General features: G+C 35.2%; 2 protein-coding genes and 1 pseudogene across 2 annotated transcripts; 2 read left to right on the top strand and 1 right to left on the bottom strand.

Annotated features, from left to right (window-relative positions):
* The first annotated feature begins 851 nt into the window (after positions 1–851).
* Positions 852–2,461, top strand: LOC148196384 (small ribosomal subunit protein eS21-like). Its single transcript, XM_088094083.1, has 4 exons — positions 852–945; positions 1,030–1,091; positions 1,210–1,342; positions 2,254–2,461. The coding sequence occupies exons 2-4, from the start codon at positions 1,042–1,044 to the stop codon at positions 2,317–2,319; spliced, it is 249 nt and encodes an 82-aa protein (XP_087950209.1). The 5' UTR covers positions 852–945; positions 1,030–1,041; the 3' UTR covers positions 2,320–2,461.
* Positions 2,462–3,433: 972 nt separating this feature from the next.
* LOC148196383 (putative protein phosphatase 2C 40) lies at positions 3,434–11,947 on the top strand (annotated as a pseudogene).
* Positions 11,948–18,786: 6,839 nt separating this feature from the next.
* LOC148196382 (uncharacterized) lies at positions 18,787–20,204 on the bottom strand. The gene is made up of 3 exons (XM_088094988.1): positions 20,114–20,204; positions 19,911–19,986; positions 18,787–19,557 (listed from the first exon to the last, which is right to left on the bottom strand). The coding sequence occupies exons 1-3, from the start codon at positions 20,159–20,161 to the stop codon at positions 18,878–18,880; spliced, it is 804 nt and encodes a 267-aa protein (XP_087951114.1). The 5' UTR covers positions 20,162–20,204; the 3' UTR covers positions 18,787–18,877.
* Positions 20,205–20,511: the final 307 nt, after the last annotated feature.

Genomic DNA, 20,511 nt, shown 5'->3' with positions numbered 1-20,511 from the left:
ATATATATATATATATATATATATATATATATATATATATATATATATATGACAGGTGAAATAAAAAAAATATGAATATTCTTTGTTGTTTGATGTGATATTTCCCTTTCATTATGTTTTTCTCAATTTTACATAAAAGACACTAATTTAAGTTTCTATAAAATAGTATTGAAAATTAATGCATGCTTTTTTTTTTTCATTTGGGTTTCATGACACATTTAAGTATGTATTTTCGCACAAAATTTTCAATTATGTTTTTTCCATTTAATTAGTCAGTATTCTCTTCTATTAGTAAGTGGCAACAAAAAAAATTAATGGTTTTGATACAGTGGAACTTTTATGGAATAAATAAACACTACCGTTCTTAAACACAATTATATAAAATGATGTAGGTAAAAAATTGTGAATGAGTGAATATTTTATTTATATTTTTTAGTGCAAATAACTCATTTTCACATAATGTGAAAATATATCAATTTAGTTTTGAAAAAAAATTCTAATTTTAGAACCTGTCAAAAATCACATAATTATCTTCCGTGGTTAAAGTTAATAAATTATTTTGTTATTAAAATAGAATTTTAGGGATGCATTTGACAATAAATTAGAAATTATTTCATTATAAAGCTATAATATTTTGAAATAAATTATTATATATATTTTTTTACATATTAATAGTATTTTTCATTTTTCATTTTTATAAAGACTAAAGTAACTATGTATCGCGATGAAGGTTGAAATTCCTCCATTTTCTTTTAGAAAATTTTAAATACAAAAAATTGATTTAGAGAGTAGAAAAAAAAACATATTTTAGTGTCCTTTGTTAAATTCGGGCTTTCGAAGAAAGCCCAGCCCAAGAGAAGAAGACTAGAGTTTTGGGATTTATAACAATCGTGTCCCTCCTAGTTCTTTCTCTACCGCACTCCTCTTCGTTCGTCTTCTTCTCTGGTGTGCTTCCTCTCTTATGTGTTTCTGTTCTTTCTTGATTCTTTGAAAATTTCATGTAATCCTTGTTGTTACTATCTTTCTAAGGTTCAACCAAAGATGCAGAACGAGGAAGGACAGATCACCGAGCTTTACATTCCTAGGAAGTGGTATGTGTCATTTTTCTATTCTTTCCATTAATTGTTTTTGGGATTTCCTTTTAAAAGTGATTTATCTGTTTGTTTGTTGAATTGGGAACTTATATCGATTTTTGTGAATATGGTGCAGTTCTGCTACAAACAGGTTGATTACTGCGAAGAACCATGCTTCGGTTCAGATTAACATTGGTCTTGTGGATGAGAATGGTATCTACAATGGTCAATTCTCCACCTTTGCCCTTTGCGGCTTCATCCGTGCTCAGGTCTCCATTTTCATATCTTTTGGAATTAATTTATTATTATTATTATTATTATTATTATTCTATTTATTAATATTTATATGTGAACTGTGACTTACTTATTTTTTAGGTTATGCCAGTGGGTAGAAGTGTTTTGTATTTTTTGCTATGTACTTTTTTTTTTTGGTTTATTGCATTAGTTCTGTGATTACTGGATGTGTATTGTAAATTAGGGTTTGTTTTGCGAAATTATTGGGGTTGATTTTATGTGCCTCATAATGAATCTCTTTAGTAGAGAAAATAAATGTTTATATGCTTCGAATTGAATGTATAACAAATGGTTTCCTTTTTTATTTAGAAAAATTACTTGCTTAAATTCAGCGTTAAGAATTGGTTGTTGTTCACTAATTTGCTGGGTCGATAGAGTTTCTGTTTCAGCGGTTGATATCAATTTATTTGAAGGCATTGGATGTTCTTGTAAATAGTATTTAATGTAGCTTCAAGCTGAGTTATTAACTATTTTCTTCTTTTATTTCCCCTTCATTTTTCTCTATTAGAATATTGGTTTTTCTTTCTTTCTCTGTAAATATCATACATTGGCGTTGTTAATTCTTGAAAATATAAAACAATTAGAATTTGTTTCCCGTATACATGCATCTGTGTGGTCAGCCGTAAAAATCCTGACAAACAGATCATTAGTATATATTTTTCTCGTTTCATTGTTGGTCTAAAGATAATGAAATTAATGCAGTGCAATATGATGAATTGTGATTTTGATTTATCAATGTGGAGCTTGCTTTTCATTTTATGAATACGTGGAATATTGTGTTTGCTATTTGTGTTTAGGTCCCAGTTTTTGTATTGAAACTCTTTTTTGTTTCATTTATGATATTTTACCTATTTACTAAGAAGCATTTCTTGCTCTTAATATCCAGGGTGATGCCGACAGTGCCCTAGATCGCTTGTGGCAGAAGAAGAAAGCTGAAGTTAAGCAACAGTGACGCCCATGTTACTTTGTTATGTATTAATTTTTACTTTTGCTAGTAATATTTGAGGATTATGTATCTGAATTTTCTTTGGTACTTGGTACCCTCTTTGGTACTAGGTACCCCCAACTAAGGTTGGTAATATTCGGTTGTCTTATATTTCAATCTTAAATTATATCTCGCTGTAGTTTTACCACAAAATCCTTTACTGAAGGAGTAATCCTTCTCTTTCTGTTTAAAAGTAGTGATGGTAATTTGTGGTGATGTTTGGCAAGTCAATTTTTGAATGTTTATTTGTTGAAGGCTTTTAAAATGTTTGCCTTTTAAGTTTTCTTCTTCTTGATGGAGGCTTTTGATAATTAAATTACGCTTTTAAACTAATTTAAATTAATTTTACATTTATTTTACTAAGCGTCACTGAAATAAAATAATCTACCATTGCATATTATTTTGACCTTTTAATATAAAATTATTTAATTTTTTTTCAAAATCAATAAAATTATAATAACTAAATAATAATTAAGTTACCAATAAAAGACATTATAACATTATTTTATACTTATTAGATAATTTATTACGTAATTCCAATTCAATAAATTTAGTTAAGAGTCTATATTCATTTTTTTTAATTTATTTTATTCGTCCACATAATAGTAAAAAGTTATACATAATTGGTTAAATGTTAAAAAAGTGAGAGGTTAAAAATGAAAGGAATAATGAATAGAAAAGTTGTAAATAAGTGTCATTGATTTAAAAGAATAAAATATAACTTATAATTAGATAGTTTATTACTTTGTTTATAACAAGAAATAAACTACTTGTAATGAATGAGATGAGTCAAAAATGGATGAATACAAAGTTAGTTGTATTGACTTGTTAAAAAATGTAAAAGATTATTAGTTAAAAAATGGTTGTTATATTACCAACACATGAAAATTCATTATTAGTTATTATACAAAAACACTAACAAATTTATAATATATAGTAATTTATGATTAAATTATAATATCAATACCAAATGATAATATGGCTCTTCATATTTGATTGCAAAATTCGGAAATTGAAAGAAAAAAGAGAAGAGAAAAAGAAAAGTTTGAAGAAAAGAAAAAAGAGAGAGAAGGAACCGGTTTCTTTGACTAGACCGAAACGTGAGCCATGAAAGAGCATTCATCTTCCCTTCTCTTCTCTACCATCCGAATTTCCAACCACTTCCTTTTCTTCCTTTCCTTTCAACACTCATTCTTCCTTCACCATTTTCTCTCTTCTCTCCTATTTCACCATCTCTCTTTCTCTTTCTCCTTCTTCGTTTCCATAGCTGCATTCTCAGCTCCTTCACTCTCTATTCGTAAGTGCTTTTTTTCCTTTCCTTTTTCTGTTTTTTTTCTTTTTATTTCATTTCACGTGTCTCATGCGGATTTTTTGTTCTACGTGTTTTTCTCTCTTCTGGGTTTTGTTTGTTTTGCAAAACAAATCAAATGAAGAATGCCCAAATGGAATTCTAGGGGAAAGTTTTGATTTTGATTTTGATTTTTACTCACGTTCAAAATAGGCGAGAGCATCACTGAATGTGAACTCGTGCAAGAATGCGCCCTTTTTCTTAGTGTTGATTTTTGTCAATTACACTCTTACATTGAGTATTATCATTACTGTCTGCCACTGTCATTGAAACTTCACTCTGTGTGTGTGTGAGAGAGAGAGAGAGATAGATAGATAGATGGAGAGAGAGAGAGAGATTGGAAATAAACAAGCTCATTGTTTCAATAAATTTTCCTGTTTTTGTACTATGAACTTGATCTTTCTTCCTCTTTTCCTTGTTTCTGGGGGCTTGATGTGAAGGGATGGCATGGAGAAATTCTTCTTTATTCATTAACGTGAAAAATATTTGGTATTTTTTGTTGGAGCCAAATGGTAAAATTTAATAATCTGCAAATTTTGTCAGAAATAGTTTGAGGTCGAATAAGTGTTGCCGTCAAGTAGTGAATATGGTACATGATAAAGCTTAAATTTTATTTTATTGTTTTTCTTTTCCTTTTCGTGTTGCTGTAAATTATTTGTGCTGGCATCAGGATTTAGTTTATGTTGTTTTTCTTGTCTTGGTGCCATGGACCTTCCTCATATTCAAAAGCATGAAATCCTCTTTGTTAGCAAAAATCAAAGATGAAGTTTTGATGATGAATAGATTTGCACAAGTCAAGATCCATAGAGACAAATTGAAGATTTCTGTAATTTATAAAGCTTTTATAATAATCAGAGTGGTAGTGCTCAAATAAGTATTAGGGTTGATTCTTGTAATTTATATTTGATTTATTTACTGTTAAGAATCATCCACAAGCTGTTTTAATCGATTAAACCTAGTGTTAATTGATTAAAACGAGGCTGGCACTGAAAACCCAATCACCCCTGTAATAATCGATTAAGGCTATTAATAATCGATTAGTTAATCGATTATTCCTGAGAATAATCGATTAACACTAGTCGTTGGGAGGTTTCAGATTTGAAAAACTAGCCGTTGGGGGTTTCAGATTTGAAAAACTAGCCGTTGTACTCATTATTAATCGATTAATATTTATGTTAATTGATTAAATGCGTTAGATGGCCCGTTTTCGAAGAATGGAAGGGTATTAGGCTGAGTCTATAAATTGGCTCTCTGTTGATCTCAAACAACAACTCTTCCCTTGTGCTCTAGTACTCATAAATCATTGAGACTTGTGTGCTCTTATTCGGCTTGTGAAACTCTTGTCTGTGGAGCTGGTGAAGTGCTGCTACGGTGACAAAGGAAATAGCCGGTTCATCCTTGGTGTGTCTAAGGAGGTGTTCGGAAGAGAATCATCCTTCGTGAAGTATTCGGAGGAGGTGTTCATCCTTTGTGAAGACTCAAAGGAGGTGTAGGTTCATCTCTTGTGGTATCAAGAGAGGTGGTTTCTAAACTTTTACAAATTGTGTTTCTTTGTGATTGTAATTTGTAATTGTTTTGTGTTAGTGAAAAAGGTTTATCTTGTTTGAGATAAGCGACTGGACGTAGGATTGGTAAGATCCGAACCAGGATAAAATCATCTGTGCAAATTTCTCTCAACCTTACTCTCTTTATTTGTCTTTATTATTTGCTTGGTAAGTTTAATTGAGTAGAAATTAAAAGGCACACGTTCGTATTAAAAACCCTCTTGGTTTGTTATTCCACGCTAACAATTCCGCTGCAGCGATTCTAACAATTGGCATCAGAGCTTGCTTTGATAGTCATTCAAATGGCAGGATCACATCAAACCTTTGCAGAGGGTGCATCAATCAATAGACCCCCACTATTCACAGGTGAGAACTATGCATTCTGGAAGGTAAGGATGCAAATATTTATTGAATCTATTGATTGTGAAATTTGGGATGTTATTGCGTCTGGTTCTTCTGTTCCTACTAACAATATACAGGAACCAAAGCCCCGTGGTCAATGGACCATTGAAGAAAAGAAAAGATTTCAGAATGACGTAAAAGCTCGGAATATCATTGCATCAGCATTGACTGTTGATGAGTTCTACAGGGTTTCTGTCTGCAAAACTGCTCAAGAAATGTGGGACGTACTCAGAGTGACACATGAAGGAACAGATGACGTAAAGAGGGCAAGGAAGAACTCCCTAATTCAAGAGTATGAAATGTTCCGGATGAAGCAAGGAGAAACAATTTCCGACGTTCAAAAACGCTTCACCAACATTGTCAATCATCTCATTGGACTGGGTAAGTCATTTGATACGGATGAACTTAACATTAAAATTTTGAAGTCTTTAGACAGGTCGTGGCAACCTAAGGTGACTGCAATCTCGAAGTCACAAAATCTCAACACCATGACTATGGCGGCACTTTTTGGAAAGTTGAGGGAACATGAACTTGACCTCGGAAGACTAGATGAAGAAGAAGCAAAAGCAAAAACCAAGAAAAAGAGTCTAGCCTTGAAATCTGAGGTAGAAAGGAGCAAGAGCAAAATGGAAGATGAAGATTCAGAAGATGAAGAAAATTTGAGACTCATGATAAAAAGGCTCAACAGGTTCATGAAATCAAAAGACAAAGGAAGATTAAAATTCGAAAAGAAAGAAAATCAAGGATCTTCCTCACACTATAAATGTTATGGTTGCGGAGAAATGGGCACTTAAAAGCGGACTGCCCAAATCAAAAAAAGAATGAAGAAATAAAGGAAAAGAAAAACTTCAAGAAAAAGAAAGCCTACATCGCATGGGACGATGACAACGAAACAATTTCCGATTTGGGCGAATCTGATGAAGAAGCAAACATCTGTTTAGTGGTGAACGACGACGCTGGAAGCCAAGTAAGTACATCTAGCGATTCTGATAATTATAGTCAAATTAGTGAAGATGAATTGCATGAAACTTATGCTGCTTTAATAGTAGAATCTGAAAAATTAGATAAAGCTCATAAGAAATTGAAAAAGGATTTTAAAAATTTGAAATCAGACTTTGAAAATATTCTTGAAGAAAATAAAAATTTAAAATTAAATTTTGAAAATATTTTTGAAGAAAATAAAGATTTGAAAAATAAAGTTTTATTTTTTGAAAAAGGTAAATTTACTAGTAGTGATGAATGTGCTTCTTGTGAAAATTTTAAGAAACTACTAGAACACACAACCTTAGGAGAATGTAGTAAAAATAATGAAAATAAGGTTGTTAAAAATAAGTATGTTCCTAAAATTAAAAATAAACATAATAATAGAACCCGTAGAACATGGGTAGAAAAAGGAACAACTTATAGGAACACAAACTTTGTATCATGCTTTTATTGTATGAAAAAGGGTCATACTTCAAATAAATGTAAAATTAAGCATTATGGTGTTCCAAGTGGTAGATATGTTTGGGTTGTAAAATGATTCCTCTTTTTCTAAATCTAACCCAAAGGACCCATACAAGTAGTTGGGTACCTATTGTTTAATATTTAGAATTTCTTTAAAACAAAATTTAAGAAAATTTTATTCCAAGGCCGATGAAACTATTTTTTTGGATATCTTCTAATATACAAAGCATATATAGTTTTCAATCGGAAAACATTTGAAATAGAAGAATGTGTGCATGTTGTCTTTGATGATATTGTAGACCTTGAGGCAAAACCTCTTGAGTCAGTTGAATTAGATGCAGGCAATGATGAAGATTTGTAGAAGACAACAAATGAAGCGAAGAATGATGACAATCCTCAAGATGAAGATCTAAACAAAATGTGGAAACAACCTAGAGGATTATCATTACGCAGTTGGAGGCATATCTAAAGGGATAAACATTAGAAGAGATCTAAGAATTTTTAGAAATATCTTAGGATTGCATTTTTAAATGCGTTCCAGTTTTGCATTTTTGAAAAACTAGCCATATTTTTATGCTTTAAAATTCCTATCTTATATAGTTCAATGTATGTTTAAACAATGTTTTATAAGTTCTTTATCCTAAAATTATTTGCTTTAAATATCCTATTGTGTATGTTTAAATGAATCTTTAAAATTTGAAATACTTTTAGCTCATATGCATACATGCTTTTATTAAGGGGGAGTATTATCTTAGGGGGAGAACATCACACACAACTTTTTAATTATGATCAAAAAGGGGGAGAAAATGTTTAAAGCTTATTTGCTTATTTGTGTCTATTCACTAATGCACTTTTTCTTCCATAAGTTGAATCCAGATTATTACTAAAAGCTTTAAATCAAAGGAGTTTTTGATCATCATCAAAAAGGGGGAGAATGTTAGCAAAAATCAAAGATGAAGTTTTGATGATGAATAGATTTGCACAAGTCAAGATCCATAGAGACAAATTGAAGTTCTCTGTAATTTATAAAGCTTTTATAATAATCAAAGTGGTAGTGCTCAAATAAGTATTAGGGTTGATTCTTGTAATTTATATTTGATTTATTTACTGTTAAGAATCATCCACAAGTTGTTTTAATCGATTAAACCCAGTGTTAATCGATTAAAACGAGGCTGGCACTGAAAACCCAATTACCCCTGTAATAATCGATTAAGGCTATTAATAATCGATTAGTTAATCGATTATTCCTGAGAATAATCGATTAACACTAGTCGTTGGGGGGTTTCAGATTTGAAAAACTAGCCGTTGGGGGTTTCAGATTTGAAAAACTAGCCGTTGTACTCATTATTAATCGATTAATATTTATGTTAATTGATTAAATGCGTTAGATGGCCCGTTTTCGAAGAATGGAAGGGTATTAGGCTGAGTCTATAAATTGGCTCTCTGTTGATCTCAAACAACAACTCTTCCCTTGTGCTCTAGTACTCATAAATCATTGAGACTTGTGTGCTCTTATTCGGCTTGTGAAACTCTTGTCTGTGGAGCTGGTGAAGTGCTGCTACGGTGACAAAGGAAATAGCCGGTTCATCCTTGGTGTGTCTAAGGAGGTGTTCGGAAGAGAATCATCCTTCGTGAAGTATTCGGAGGAGGTGTTCATCCTTTGTGAAGACTCAAAGGAGGTGTAGGTTCATCTCTTGTGGTATCAAGAGAGGTGGTTTCTAAACTTTTACAAATTGTGTTTCTTTGTGATTGTAATTTGTAATTGTTTTGTGTTAGTGAAAAAGGTTTATCTTGTTTGAGATAAGCGACTGGACGTAGGATTGGTAAGATCCGAACCAGGATAAAATCATCTGTGCAAATTTCTCTCAACCTTACTCTCTTTATTTGTCTTTATTATTTGCTTGGTAAGTTTAATTGAGTAGAAATTAAAAGGCACACGTTCGTATTAAAAACCCTCTTGGTTTGTTATTCCACGCTAACAATTTCGCTGCAGCGATTCTAACACTCTTAGGCGGGCATAATCATTTAAAGTTTTATTTCCTAAATATGGTAAATATGAATAAATACCTGAGGAACTCTTAAAAATGTTTACACTCATTTGCTCAGATGCATTTCCCGTACAAATATGTTTTATTAGCATACAAAGGAAGCCAACACTGATACTGTAAGGTTTCAGCCAAATGCCTATGAAATTTTAGGTATATAATTATGTTTACTTTGATCCTTCATTTCTAATGCTTGAAGAATTTACTTCAAATTGGTTAATATTATTTGAATGTTATTTGTTTATTTGTTATAATGTTATTTTGTTGAACTAATGGTTGCTAGTCCGGTATGTGGTACAGCTTTTAAGTTTGTTTAAAGAACTGTTATTGTGGCATTATTAAGTATATGAATTGACCGCTGTTTCTGCTATCTAGAAAATCTTCTGTTTTACGTTTTCTAGATAATCAAATGGCTTTTTCTACCAGATTAAACACACACATAATCTTTGATTATACGTTCCTATATGGATTGTCATTATTAGTTTTGAATGAAACCTGTCTTCATCATACATGCATGTTTGATTGATCAAGTTTAGCTGCTCTCATGTTTCGTGCTCTGAGTTGATACATGTTGTGTGTTAATACTGTTTACTTTTGTGCCAGTGATGTAATATTGATAGTGTTGAGAATGGATTTCTTAAACCAGGAGATGAGCATGCATAGCCCTGAAGGTGAACTTAAAATAAGTTTTGGCTATCAATGCAATAGTGACAGAGGTATACCTTACAAAGAAATCAATAGAACAAGCAGTTTCTCTTGCTTATCCGGTGCTGCCTTAAGTGCAAATGCTACACTTGCCAACACAAATATCTGCAATGGCGTAATAGGAGAAGAAATCCTTCCGAGTTTGGACTCTCCTAAATCGTTTCGAACAATACCCTCTTATCAAGTTTTCCAAAATTGGAAATATTATCATCTTCTGTCCATAGTAGTTTTTCAAATCTAAGTTGCAGCCCTTCCACTCCAACTAACATGCTTGAATATGACTCATGTTCATTAAAATCTATGAGTGCTTCTTCTAGAACTGAAGGTTTTCTTAATGCCATGGATGTTCAAGTTGCTGGAGGAGCGGCTGGTGAAGATAGAGTTCAAGCAGTTTGTTCTGAAGAAAATGGGTGGCTCTTCTGTGCTATTTATGATGGCTTTAATGGGAGAGATGCAGCCGACTTTTTGGCGGGTACCCTTTATGATACCATTGTATCTTATTTTAATATGTTACGTTGTGATTTGGAACCACATTTCATAAAAGCTTCTGACAATGTGGCTGTGGGTGAATCCTTTTCATATAATTTGGATGATAGTCTTATTCTTCTGGAGCACCAATCTCCTTCAAAATTTAAGGGAAACAATTCTGGTCTTGACTGTTTGGCAAACATTACTCCACCTTCCAAGTCAGAAGCATCTCCTAAATCATTTTCACATAGTAAAGTACTTGATGGTCTCCAGCATGTTCTTAGTCAGGTTGAGAATGATTTCTTATGCATGGTTGAACAGGAAATGGAGGAACGTCCAGATTTAGTTTCTATTGGATCTTGTGTTTTGCTTGTGCTTCTTCATGGCAATGATTTATATACACTTAATCTTGGTGACAGCAGAGCAGTATTGGCGACATGCTGTACAGATAACAGAATGAATGGGAATGAGAGATTGAAGGCTATCCAGCTCACAGATTGTCATACAGTTGACAATGAAGCCGAAAGAGCTCGAGTTCTTGCTGATCATCCTGATGATCCTAAAACCATAGTAGCAGGGAAAGTGAAGGGAAAACTGAAGGTTACTCGAGCTTTAGGAGCAGGGTACTTGAAAAAGGTTTGCATTTTTCTTATATTTTAGGCAAGAAGGTTCCAAAAGATTTTGAGTTGTGATTTTCTTTTGTAAAAGAAATTGTACACAATAAGATATTATAAAGATGTAATAACCCTGTACTGATATCCTAGCTCCAAATGATGAGTGGATGGAAGTTCATTACATTTATCGACTTTGCTAGTTTATGAACACCAACTATTTCAAAAGGACATGATTTTCCTCTTTTCCTTCCCTACAGAAAATTCTGAATGACGCATTAATGGGAATCCTTCGAGTTCATGATCTCACTAGCCCACCATATATTTCAACTGATCCATCGTTGAATGTGCACAAAATCTCAGATTCTGACCAATTTGTTATAGTTGCGAGTGATGGTTTATTTGACTTCTTCAGTAATGATGAAGCAGTACAGTTTGTAGAGTCTTATATATTGAGAAATCCTTTTGGTGATGCAGCAAAATTTCTTATTGAGCAATTAGTTGCAAGAGCAGCTGATTCTGCAGGTCATTTTTCAAGATCTCATGCTAACCTTGATTTTCATTGCATGAATGAGTTAATGTTATTTTACGATTAGTTACTAAGTGATGCTCTTGCAGGCTTCAGCACGGAGGAGTTGATGAATGTTCCCGACGGGAGGAGGAGGAAGTACCATGATGATGTGACGGTAATGGTGATCATCCTTGGCATGAATCAACGGACTTCAAAAGCATCAATTTGCACCTAGAGACTGACCAAAGAAAAATACATTTGAAGCTCTTAGATGACCATATTGGTTAAAGTGGTATTTCTTAGGAAGTTTTGATGTTCAAAGTGTACATTAGACCTTTAGAACTTAGAATCATTTGCTTGGTATCCAAAATCTTTCTGTAGTTTTTCCTATTCGTCTGGAACATGAATTTTTGAAATGGTTTCCTTGTATATAATATCAATGAAAATTAGCTTTTGTTTCGAAAAAAATGTAGATAACTGCTTTATATTTTGACAAGGGCAAGATTGTTACTTCATATACTTTTCTTATTAGTTGGTTTGCTTTATATTTGAATCGAGGAACATGCATGCTTGAATATATGAAAAGAAGTAAAAGAATGTAAATTTAAGAATGCATAAAAATGAAAGTGCTTCACTTTTTTGCCTTTCGGGACCTTCCCAGGCAGAAAATCTGCAGTCTCTTGGTTTCCTCACAGCTATTCTTTTTGTACTTACTGATAGAAAGTGACAAAATATTTTGAATGTGCATACTGAGTAATATGATTTGGTGACATCAAAGTGGAAAGAAACAAAAGACTTACATTAATCTTTGATGAAAAGTTGTAACATTCTTGTCATGTTACTCAACTTCAAAATTCAAATTTTTTATAGAAACTATTTTTGTTTCTGAAGTTAGTATTTCAAAGTTTAGCTTTAGTTTAATCTAGCTTGACTAGAGGTAAGTAAAACTTGAAATGTTAGTCCTTGACACAGACATGCATAAAGTTAGTTAATACAAGTAATATCCTTAACTAAATGCAAGATGACAGAAAATTGTAGTCAAACATCTCTTTATTATAGAGCTATCATTAGACACCATAAATCTTTGGAAAAAAGTTATCCTATTCTCTGAATAGTATTTTATGTAAAAGATGAAAAAGTTGGAAGTTTAAAAAGTAATGAGAGTTGCCTACATTAATGCCCTTCTCACTGATATGTTAATTTAGGGCAGACAAAAAAGTGTTTTCAGTGAATTTCAACTTTTGCTCCACAAATAAAGTTCTCCAACACCTACATGTCCCCAAAACCACCAACAATTGTCTTCCTAGGTGTATAGTAAATGGAACTTATCATGTTCATATAATACACATTTCAGTATACAAATTTTGATCTGATATATAATACTGTGTATAATTGTATTACTTTTGTCACACACATATCAAAGGTATATTCTGAAATCAAACTACATAACTTTTTGTGGTCCAAGTTGCACAAGCTTGAACCAGTTTCCAAATTCTACCCACCTGACATTAGAGTCCCCCACCATTCTTTTTCAGTTTTTCTATTCTCTTTTGTGTAATCAAAATGCACAACGTCCTAAATCATCAAGAGAAAATATCAACCTTTAATCTGTTACATTCATATAATCCATACACTTCTTTAACTTTGTTGAAATAGGACAACTTCTTTAATGGATCTCCATGCATTTCAACAAAGGAAAATGATACTCGAACAACCAAATTTGACAACATTTGAACACGGCACACGTGTCAGCGTTTGAGAGGTCCACGTTTTCAAGGGAAAAAGCTGCTCCATTCTGAGAAAACCTGCTTCAACTGTGACGTGGCGAGGGACGGGCACGGGCAGTTTAGGGTGTGCGTTTCAAATTTGAAATGATATTCGAACTTCGTAGAGAGAGAAGCGGCGCGAACATTGGGGACCTAGACAGAGAGACGAGAGAGTTGGAGAAAGGGTTCACGAGCGAGAGAGAGACGGAGTGGTTGCCGGAGTGCCGCCGTTCAACGTTGAAGGTCGTGTCGGAGAGATCGAACCCCTCCAACCCGTTCCGTTTCACGGCGCCGCAGGTCCGACGTGGAGCGCTCGAAGCGAACAGGGCATCGTGTTCCGTCCGTTCCGGCCCAGCGACTTAGGTGTGGCTTGTTTTGGTGTCGATTCATCCCAGGTGGTTCCATCCCTGTCCCGGAGTGCCGCCGGACCTTTCTTCTAGAGATATTGCCGTCATGAAGAGGCGGATTGCAAATGTTCTTGAACCTGGGGAAACGGTATGTATGTATTTTATCATTCTTAATTTTCTGATTTTTTATTTCTTTGTTCTACTGAAGTATCATTGTAAAATACAATATTTATTTTCCAATTCAGTCCAGAGTAGTTGTAGATCATCCATTTGTTTAGGCAATCATTGGTTTTTTATGTGGCCAAGGAGTTGTGGAATTTCTTGCTAAGGGTAGTTCATATCCTTAAAATATATTATCCAGTTAAAAATATTTTACTCTCAAATCTGAACGTGTAAGGAATGTGTAATTTTGACATTGTGCTTTTCAAGTTGGAACAAATAAATACAGAAAATAAGAGAACCCGAATCTGCTGTTGACTCCATAGTTGCGTATGCAAATTTACTTTTAACTTGAGTTGAGTATGGCAACCCTAAACCGTTATCAGAGAAAGCCTGTTAATTGCCATTTTTTCAAAATAAAGGATTAATGGTGTTCATAAAGATAAAAACATAAGAAACAATATTTAAAGTTATATTTGGCTTGTATCTAACTGCAATTATTAATTTTATATCATGTTCATTTACATGTTCTCTTTATATCTTGTAAATCTTTATACTTGACTAGGCTGGAATTATATATCATATATCTACTTCGTTAAGAGTTTTTTGAGGTTCATTAGTTGGGCAGTATTAACCGATATTCTTCCAATAGGTTTTGCAAGGCTTGAGAAGGCTAAAAGGTAACAGTGACAGAAAGGCAAAAATGTCTGCTGAGACTAAGGTTGTATTTGACCAGCTAACTGAGGATGCTATGAAGCTGATGGAGAATGGTGAATACAATTGAGTTAATCCCTCCGGGCTTTGTAGATATTATGCATTGTGTAGACATGTAATCATTTAGATAGGCTGATGAGACTCTATGTCATGCGACTTGTTTTGATTCACTGTTTCTTTAGTTGCTATGCCTACATTATGCTTAACTTTGGCTCCTTGACCTTTTTCGCAGATGTTTATCATGAAAAGCGAGAGGTTTTTGATCGTGAAGCGGGTTAATGTTATACACTATGCTTTATTCTACTTATATTATGTTTTGTTGTTTCATTATGTTTACATTGTTAACAACATGATGTAATATGCTGTTTGATTTTATAATTTATTTGATTTAACTACTTGGTTTTACTATTATAATACTGTTCAACTTATGTTGTTATTATGGTCATGATGCAAGATAGAACTTATTGTTCTATTATCAATATCATACATGGTGTTTGTTTATTCTTAGTGTTTGGAGAAACTATCTTTGGGCCTCCATATTAGTTAAGTGTTGGATTTTGGGGCAGGTTGTTTCTATTCAGTGTTGTCTTAATTTTGATAACATGTAATCCTTGAAAATTGTTTAGGTATATGATGTTGTTGTTGGAGACATTGCAATTGTAACTAACCTTACAAGGATTGTGGATTTTTCTCAGGCTTTTGCATCATCTAGCCTTGTCATAGTGGCTCCTAACAACAAATCAGGATCAAGTGCTTGGGTGTTCCTCAAACCATTTACAGCAGATATGTGGTGTGCTACGACTGTCTCATTTTTTGTGATTGGAATTGTTATATGGATTCTTGAACACCGAGTCAATAGTGACTTTCGTGGTCCTCCTAAGAAGCAAATTGTAATTATGTTAATGTACGCCTTTGTAGCGTCATATGATAACCTTTTACGGCCAGTTTATTGAATTTGGTGCAGCAATAGGTGCCCCAATGTTCATCTTTTGTTTAAGATTCTAAATCCATTTAACGAGTTATTGATGATTTGAATTAATGCAGTATAGAGTAGGAAGTGACTCCTAGGTCGTCTCTAAGGACCAATATTGCGGTTCAGTCATAGATCACACACGAAAAAAAGGGGGGGTTTTTTTTGGATTGTTTTGCAAGGAAAATTAAATTAATTAAAAGTTGAAAGTTAAAAACAATTGACAAAATTATGAAAATTAAAAGTTGAAAGCAGAAAACCGAACGGTTCTAACCAGTGTTAAAACCGAACGGTGATATAAAAGACCGAACGGTCCAAAGCACAGAACGAAAGGTTGAAGTATAAATTGCACAGAAGTAAAAACCGAGCTGTAATAACATTGAGACCGAGCGGTCTCCGAAAATGGATTTGAGCGAACGCTAAATACCGAGCGTCCTAACCGCACGGTTCTTATAACAAGGCCGATCGGTTAAGGCAGTAAATCAGAAATGAGCACAATAAAGCCGAACGGTAAAAGCAGCTTAAACAGTTAATGAAAAGGACGAACGGTATTAGCTGACCGAACGGTATGAAGATAACAGGCAATGGAAAATGATATTGAAAACTAAACCAAACACAAAAACGATCGTTAATGACCGAACGGTACAAGAATATTCATTCATCAAGCTAAAGGTACCAAGACCAGAGCTAAACCAGAAAATAAAGAATCAACCGAACGGTTAAAGCAGCAAGGTAAAGACCGAACGTCCATACTGTGACCGAACGGTAGATGTAAGTATTGAAGGAGCCATTCGATCTCTAACAGACCGAACGGTATGAAAATTAAGAACGAACGATCGATAAACAACAAGCACGAACACAGAGACAAGCCGAACGTCATAGAGCAAATAAAAATCAGATGAAAGATGGACGAACGATCTCTAACAGTGACGTTAAAGACCGAACGGTTTGACAGGCAGAAACAGTAAACGCGCAGAATTCAAAACCAGCAGAAACGCAATTGCAGGAACAGTAAACTCGCACAATAAAGCTATCAGTACAAACGAACGTAAAAATTAAATTGCAAACAATCAACAACAAATGGCAGACACACAACAACACAGATCAGATTTCAGCAGAAATTTAATCGCATCAGTAGAATAAAATTGACAATTCAGTAACAGGAAATTAAATCACATTGTTCATTCAAATTAAAATTCATTACAATACAGAAAATTAAATTCGAACCGTACACCTCAAATTGCTAAATGTCTACTGTGCCAATCACCAACAGCTCCTACTGCCGTGACTTCTCCTCGGCTGGAACTCCCTATGCACCTTACAGCACCTCACGGCACCTCTACTCTCATACACCAATCTCACTACATTACATTATCTGGAGTTCAAAACTAATCTACTGAACTTGGAGGAGAAGAACCGAGAGCCTCCTCCCAAGCGTAACCCTCTCACTCACGGCCTCTCACTCTTTTAAAGCCAAATTCTCAAGTCTCGTTCTGGTGCTGCCTCGTGCGTTTCCAGCCAGGTTGCCATGCTGTTGTCTCCCATTAGCAACCTTTAATGAATTTCTTCCATCACTCTTTTGCTTCTCTGTCAGATAAAGCCATGTGGGGCCCTCCATTTTGTTTACACTTCTGCATGTTCTGCACACCATCGCTGCCCATGCTAGAATAAACAAGGTCTGTGTCAGCTTTCCACTTCTCTCCCATCTCAACATGTGCATCCAATTCGGCTGGACTTGAAGACGGTGTGTGTTGTCGTTGCTGCTGTTTGATGCAGCTGGACGTGAATGCTTCCAAAGTTGCAGCTCCCAAGCTTCTCATGGGCGTGCTGCTGGAACTGCTAGACGGATGGGGTGTGAATGAACAGAAAACGGAAACTTAATACATAGTATTCATATTCAAGCACAATGAATTTAATTTAAACTCTCTTTAAGAAATGCCAGATATTTGAACTAGACAGGAGGTGACCAACATGACAGTAATCCCCAAATCAAAATAACACAAAATTCAATGTATAATAACACTACACCAACACAAAAACTGAAATTACATTACACCAACACAATCAACTAAAACAACAAATTGAAAATCATAATAAACATTGTCAGCATTTGTTAAACCACGACAAAAAAGAGAACAAAAAATAATAGTCATTTACTAATTCATATAATTCGTGCCACATAAAACAACATTTTCTAACACTCAGGGTACAGGAACAGAACTGGTACCTTAGGCAAAATAAGTGGGTACCTGGGTGCCAGTTTTTGCACACCAAGGCCAACTACGTCCATCACTCTCATTTTGGTGTGGCTTGTTTGTTTTCCCTCATTTCAGCTACTTCTAAGTAATTTGGGAACAATTCTTAACATTTTATTAACAAATTCGTCTCGCATAAAAATACATTCTCTAGGACCCTTGGTTCACCAACATTACTGCTACCAAAGCCGAATGAAGTGGGTTATTGGGTTGAAGTTTTTGACAGCAAGGCCAACTAGGTCCATGACTACCAATCGAACAAAATTACAGCAATGTAAGATTAACCAAAGAACTTGTATAAAAATGAGTAACAGAACAACATCCACTTGGGAGACGTTTCATACATAACCAAATCAAATCCAAAAACAACATCATCCATGTATTCAACATTCATTGCACTGACAAATCAAAAAAGAAACCAACCTTGAGTGAAGACCACGTGTGGCGGTTGGAACAGAGACGATTGCCTAAGGTGTGGGTGGGACTGACAACCCGAAAAACCCCTATTGTTGGTCCACCGAACAGCCCAAACTCCGGCGAACCTCCCGCGGCACTCCGGCGGCACTCCGGGACAGGGATGGAACCACCTGGGACGAAGCGACACCAAAACAAGCCACACCTAAGTCGCTGGGCCGGAACGGACGGAACACGATGCCCTGTTCGCTTCGAGCGCTCCACGTCGGACCTGCGGCGCCGTGAAACGGAACGGGTTGGAGGGGTTCGATCTCTCCGACACGGCCTTCAACGTTGAACGGCGGCACTCCGACAACCACTCCGTCTCTCTCTCGCTCGTGAACCCTTTCTCCAACTCTCTCGTCTCTCTGTCTAGGTCCCCAATGTTCGCGCCGCTTCTCTCTCTACGAAGTTCGAATATCATTTCAAATTTGAAACGCACACCCTAAACTGCCCGCGCCCGTCCCTTGCCACGTCACAGTTGAAGCAGGTTTTCTCAGAATGGAGCAGCTTTTTCCCTTGAAAACGTGGACCTCTCAAACGCTGACACGTGTGCCGTGTTCAAATGTTGTCAAATTTGGTTGTTCGAGTATCATTTTCCTTAAAACAAATAAATAACGTGCATTAAAAAGAGCAATAAAGGAAAAAAAAATTAGAATCTTTTTCTTCTTATTTTCTTACTAAAGAAAGTGTTAAACTTTGCAACTGCAGTAGGATTGCAAACTATCTAGGAAATAAAATAATAATATCCATAGTACAACACTCTCTTTACTATCAAGTCTCACATAACAGAACACCCATTGACATTTTCATCAATGAAGATCTCAAAGGACACCAACGGTGCTGATTGAAAGTGATGACAATCTTGGTCCAGACCAGCCCACGTGTAGGGTGAAGATGGAACGTAGTAAGAAGGATACAATCTGTTATAAGCTGCAACACCACTTTCTGGATATAAAAGCCAATACTGACGTGTAGGGTTCACATTCACTGGGCCCACAAGATCTTGAAACTGCAATCCAGTGTGTGCAGGTGCACCAGTAGCTGCTTCCACTGAACTCAAACCACTGTTTCCATTCCCACCACCAAGGTGCAATTTTTTCTTCTTCTTCTTAGCAGAGCCGGCACCACCTTCGCTCCGACCACCCTCCGACGGCATCCGGTAAACGGAGGGGGAATTTCCCGGCGAGTCATTGCTGCTGCTTTTTTTCTCACTGTTACACTTGGCAGAAGCATTTTCAGTTCCCTTGTGATTTTCCACGCTCTGTAGTTCTCTAACTTCATTTTTCTTCTTCTTCTGCTGCTGCTGCTGCCCATTGCCGGAGATTTTCCCGTCATTCTCCGGCCAAATCTCGGCTTGTTTTCCGGCTCTGACGAGCTTCCTGAGAAGGGTCTCCACAGCAACACTTCCAGTTACTGTTACTTTGTTCAGCTGTGGGTCTATTGTTGCAGTGAAAACACCTACAAAGGGGAACCTTTTCTTTAGAATTCAAAATGAATCTAACTTATTTTTTATGCACTGTTTTGTCCCTTTCGTTAGACAATTTGGGATCTGTAAATTTTTCTTCTTTCCTGGTTCAGAATGCTATGTTGGAGTAATTACAACAGTGCAATACTCCTGCATGGGAAAAGAAGAATGCTCTCTGTAGAGTAAGAAAAAGTGTACGAAAAAAGAGTTGAAATAAATGAAATCCGAAGCTGGATTTGTGTTATGTTTTTCTAGCATATAATTGTGCAGTACGAGTACTTTCATGAGTTTTCTGGTGTAAAATTCTGCTTTCATACTTTTTGTTCAAAGAAATGTGATATAGTACCATCAATGCTCTTCAGAACTTTCTTTACTTTCCTCCTGCAACCTTCACAGTGGATTGAAACTTTCAAGAACCATGTCTAGGAGAAGAAGCAAAGAGAGTTAAATAATTAGTTTTAGTAGATTAAAGAGGGCAAATTTGAAGAGGAAAAAACATGCATCAATTACTGTGTAAGGTAAGGTGGTAGGTAGTAGTAGTAGTAGTACCTGATAGTTTAAAGGTTGTGCAGCAAGTTGAGGAGGTTTTGCAGCCATTGAGAGAGGGAAGTGGAAGTAGTGGTTGAAAGTTGAATTGAAGGATTGAAGGGATTGAAGAGTTGTGCACTTGAAGTGAATGTGGGGCATGAAAAAGAAAGAAGGGTAAATGCCAAGAATGTACTTGGAGGTGTGCACTCTGTTGGGGAGCAAAGTGTGCAGGCAAAGATGATTCTACTACAACCTTCCTTGTTCAAGTGTCATTTTCCTTTTGCAATAGAGCATGATTCTACTACAACCTTCCTTGTTTTTTAATATCTTCTTGTTGATGTGGTAGTGGTCAATTTTAAAACAAGAGTAGGATACTATGAAAAATAGTGATCCTTACTTTATTTTTATAGGCACTCGTG

This window comes from Vigna umbellata, chromosome 7 (assembly GCF_029865625.1).
Source record: "Vigna umbellata cultivar VRB3 chromosome 7, Vumbellata_1.0, whole genome shotgun sequence".
NCBI classification, from domain to species: Eukaryota; Viridiplantae; Streptophyta; class Magnoliopsida; order Fabales; family Fabaceae; genus Vigna; species Vigna umbellata.
Note: the sequence above shows the minus strand (reverse complement) of the source record. Positions and strands in the feature narration are given on the sequence as shown.

Bases quoted from the DNA above. Each gene is read 5' to 3' on its own strand.
- LOC148196384 (XM_088094083.1), top strand. From the start codon at position 1,042: ATGCAGAACGAGGAAGGACAGATCACCGAGCTTTACATTCCTAGGAAG. The intron at 1,092-1,209 runs GTATGTGTCATT...AATATGGTGCAG, and splicing joins CTTTACATTCCTAGGAAGTG to TTCTGCTACAAACAGGTTGA. The intron at 1,343-2,253 runs GTCTCCATTTTC...CTTAATATCCAG, and splicing joins GCGGCTTCATCCGTGCTCAG to GGTGATGCCGACAGTGCCCT.
- LOC148196382 (XM_088094988.1), bottom strand. From the start codon at position 20,161: ATGGCTGCAAAACCTCCTCAACTTGCTGCACAACCTTTAAACTATCAG. The intron at 19,987-20,113 runs GTACTACTACTA...TTCTTCTCCTAG, and splicing joins CACAACCTTTAAACTATCAG to ACATGGTTCTTGAAAGTTTC. The intron at 19,558-19,910 runs GTACTATATCAC...TCCCCTTTGTAG, and splicing joins AGTTCTGAAGAGCATTGATG to GTGTTTTCACTGCAACAATA.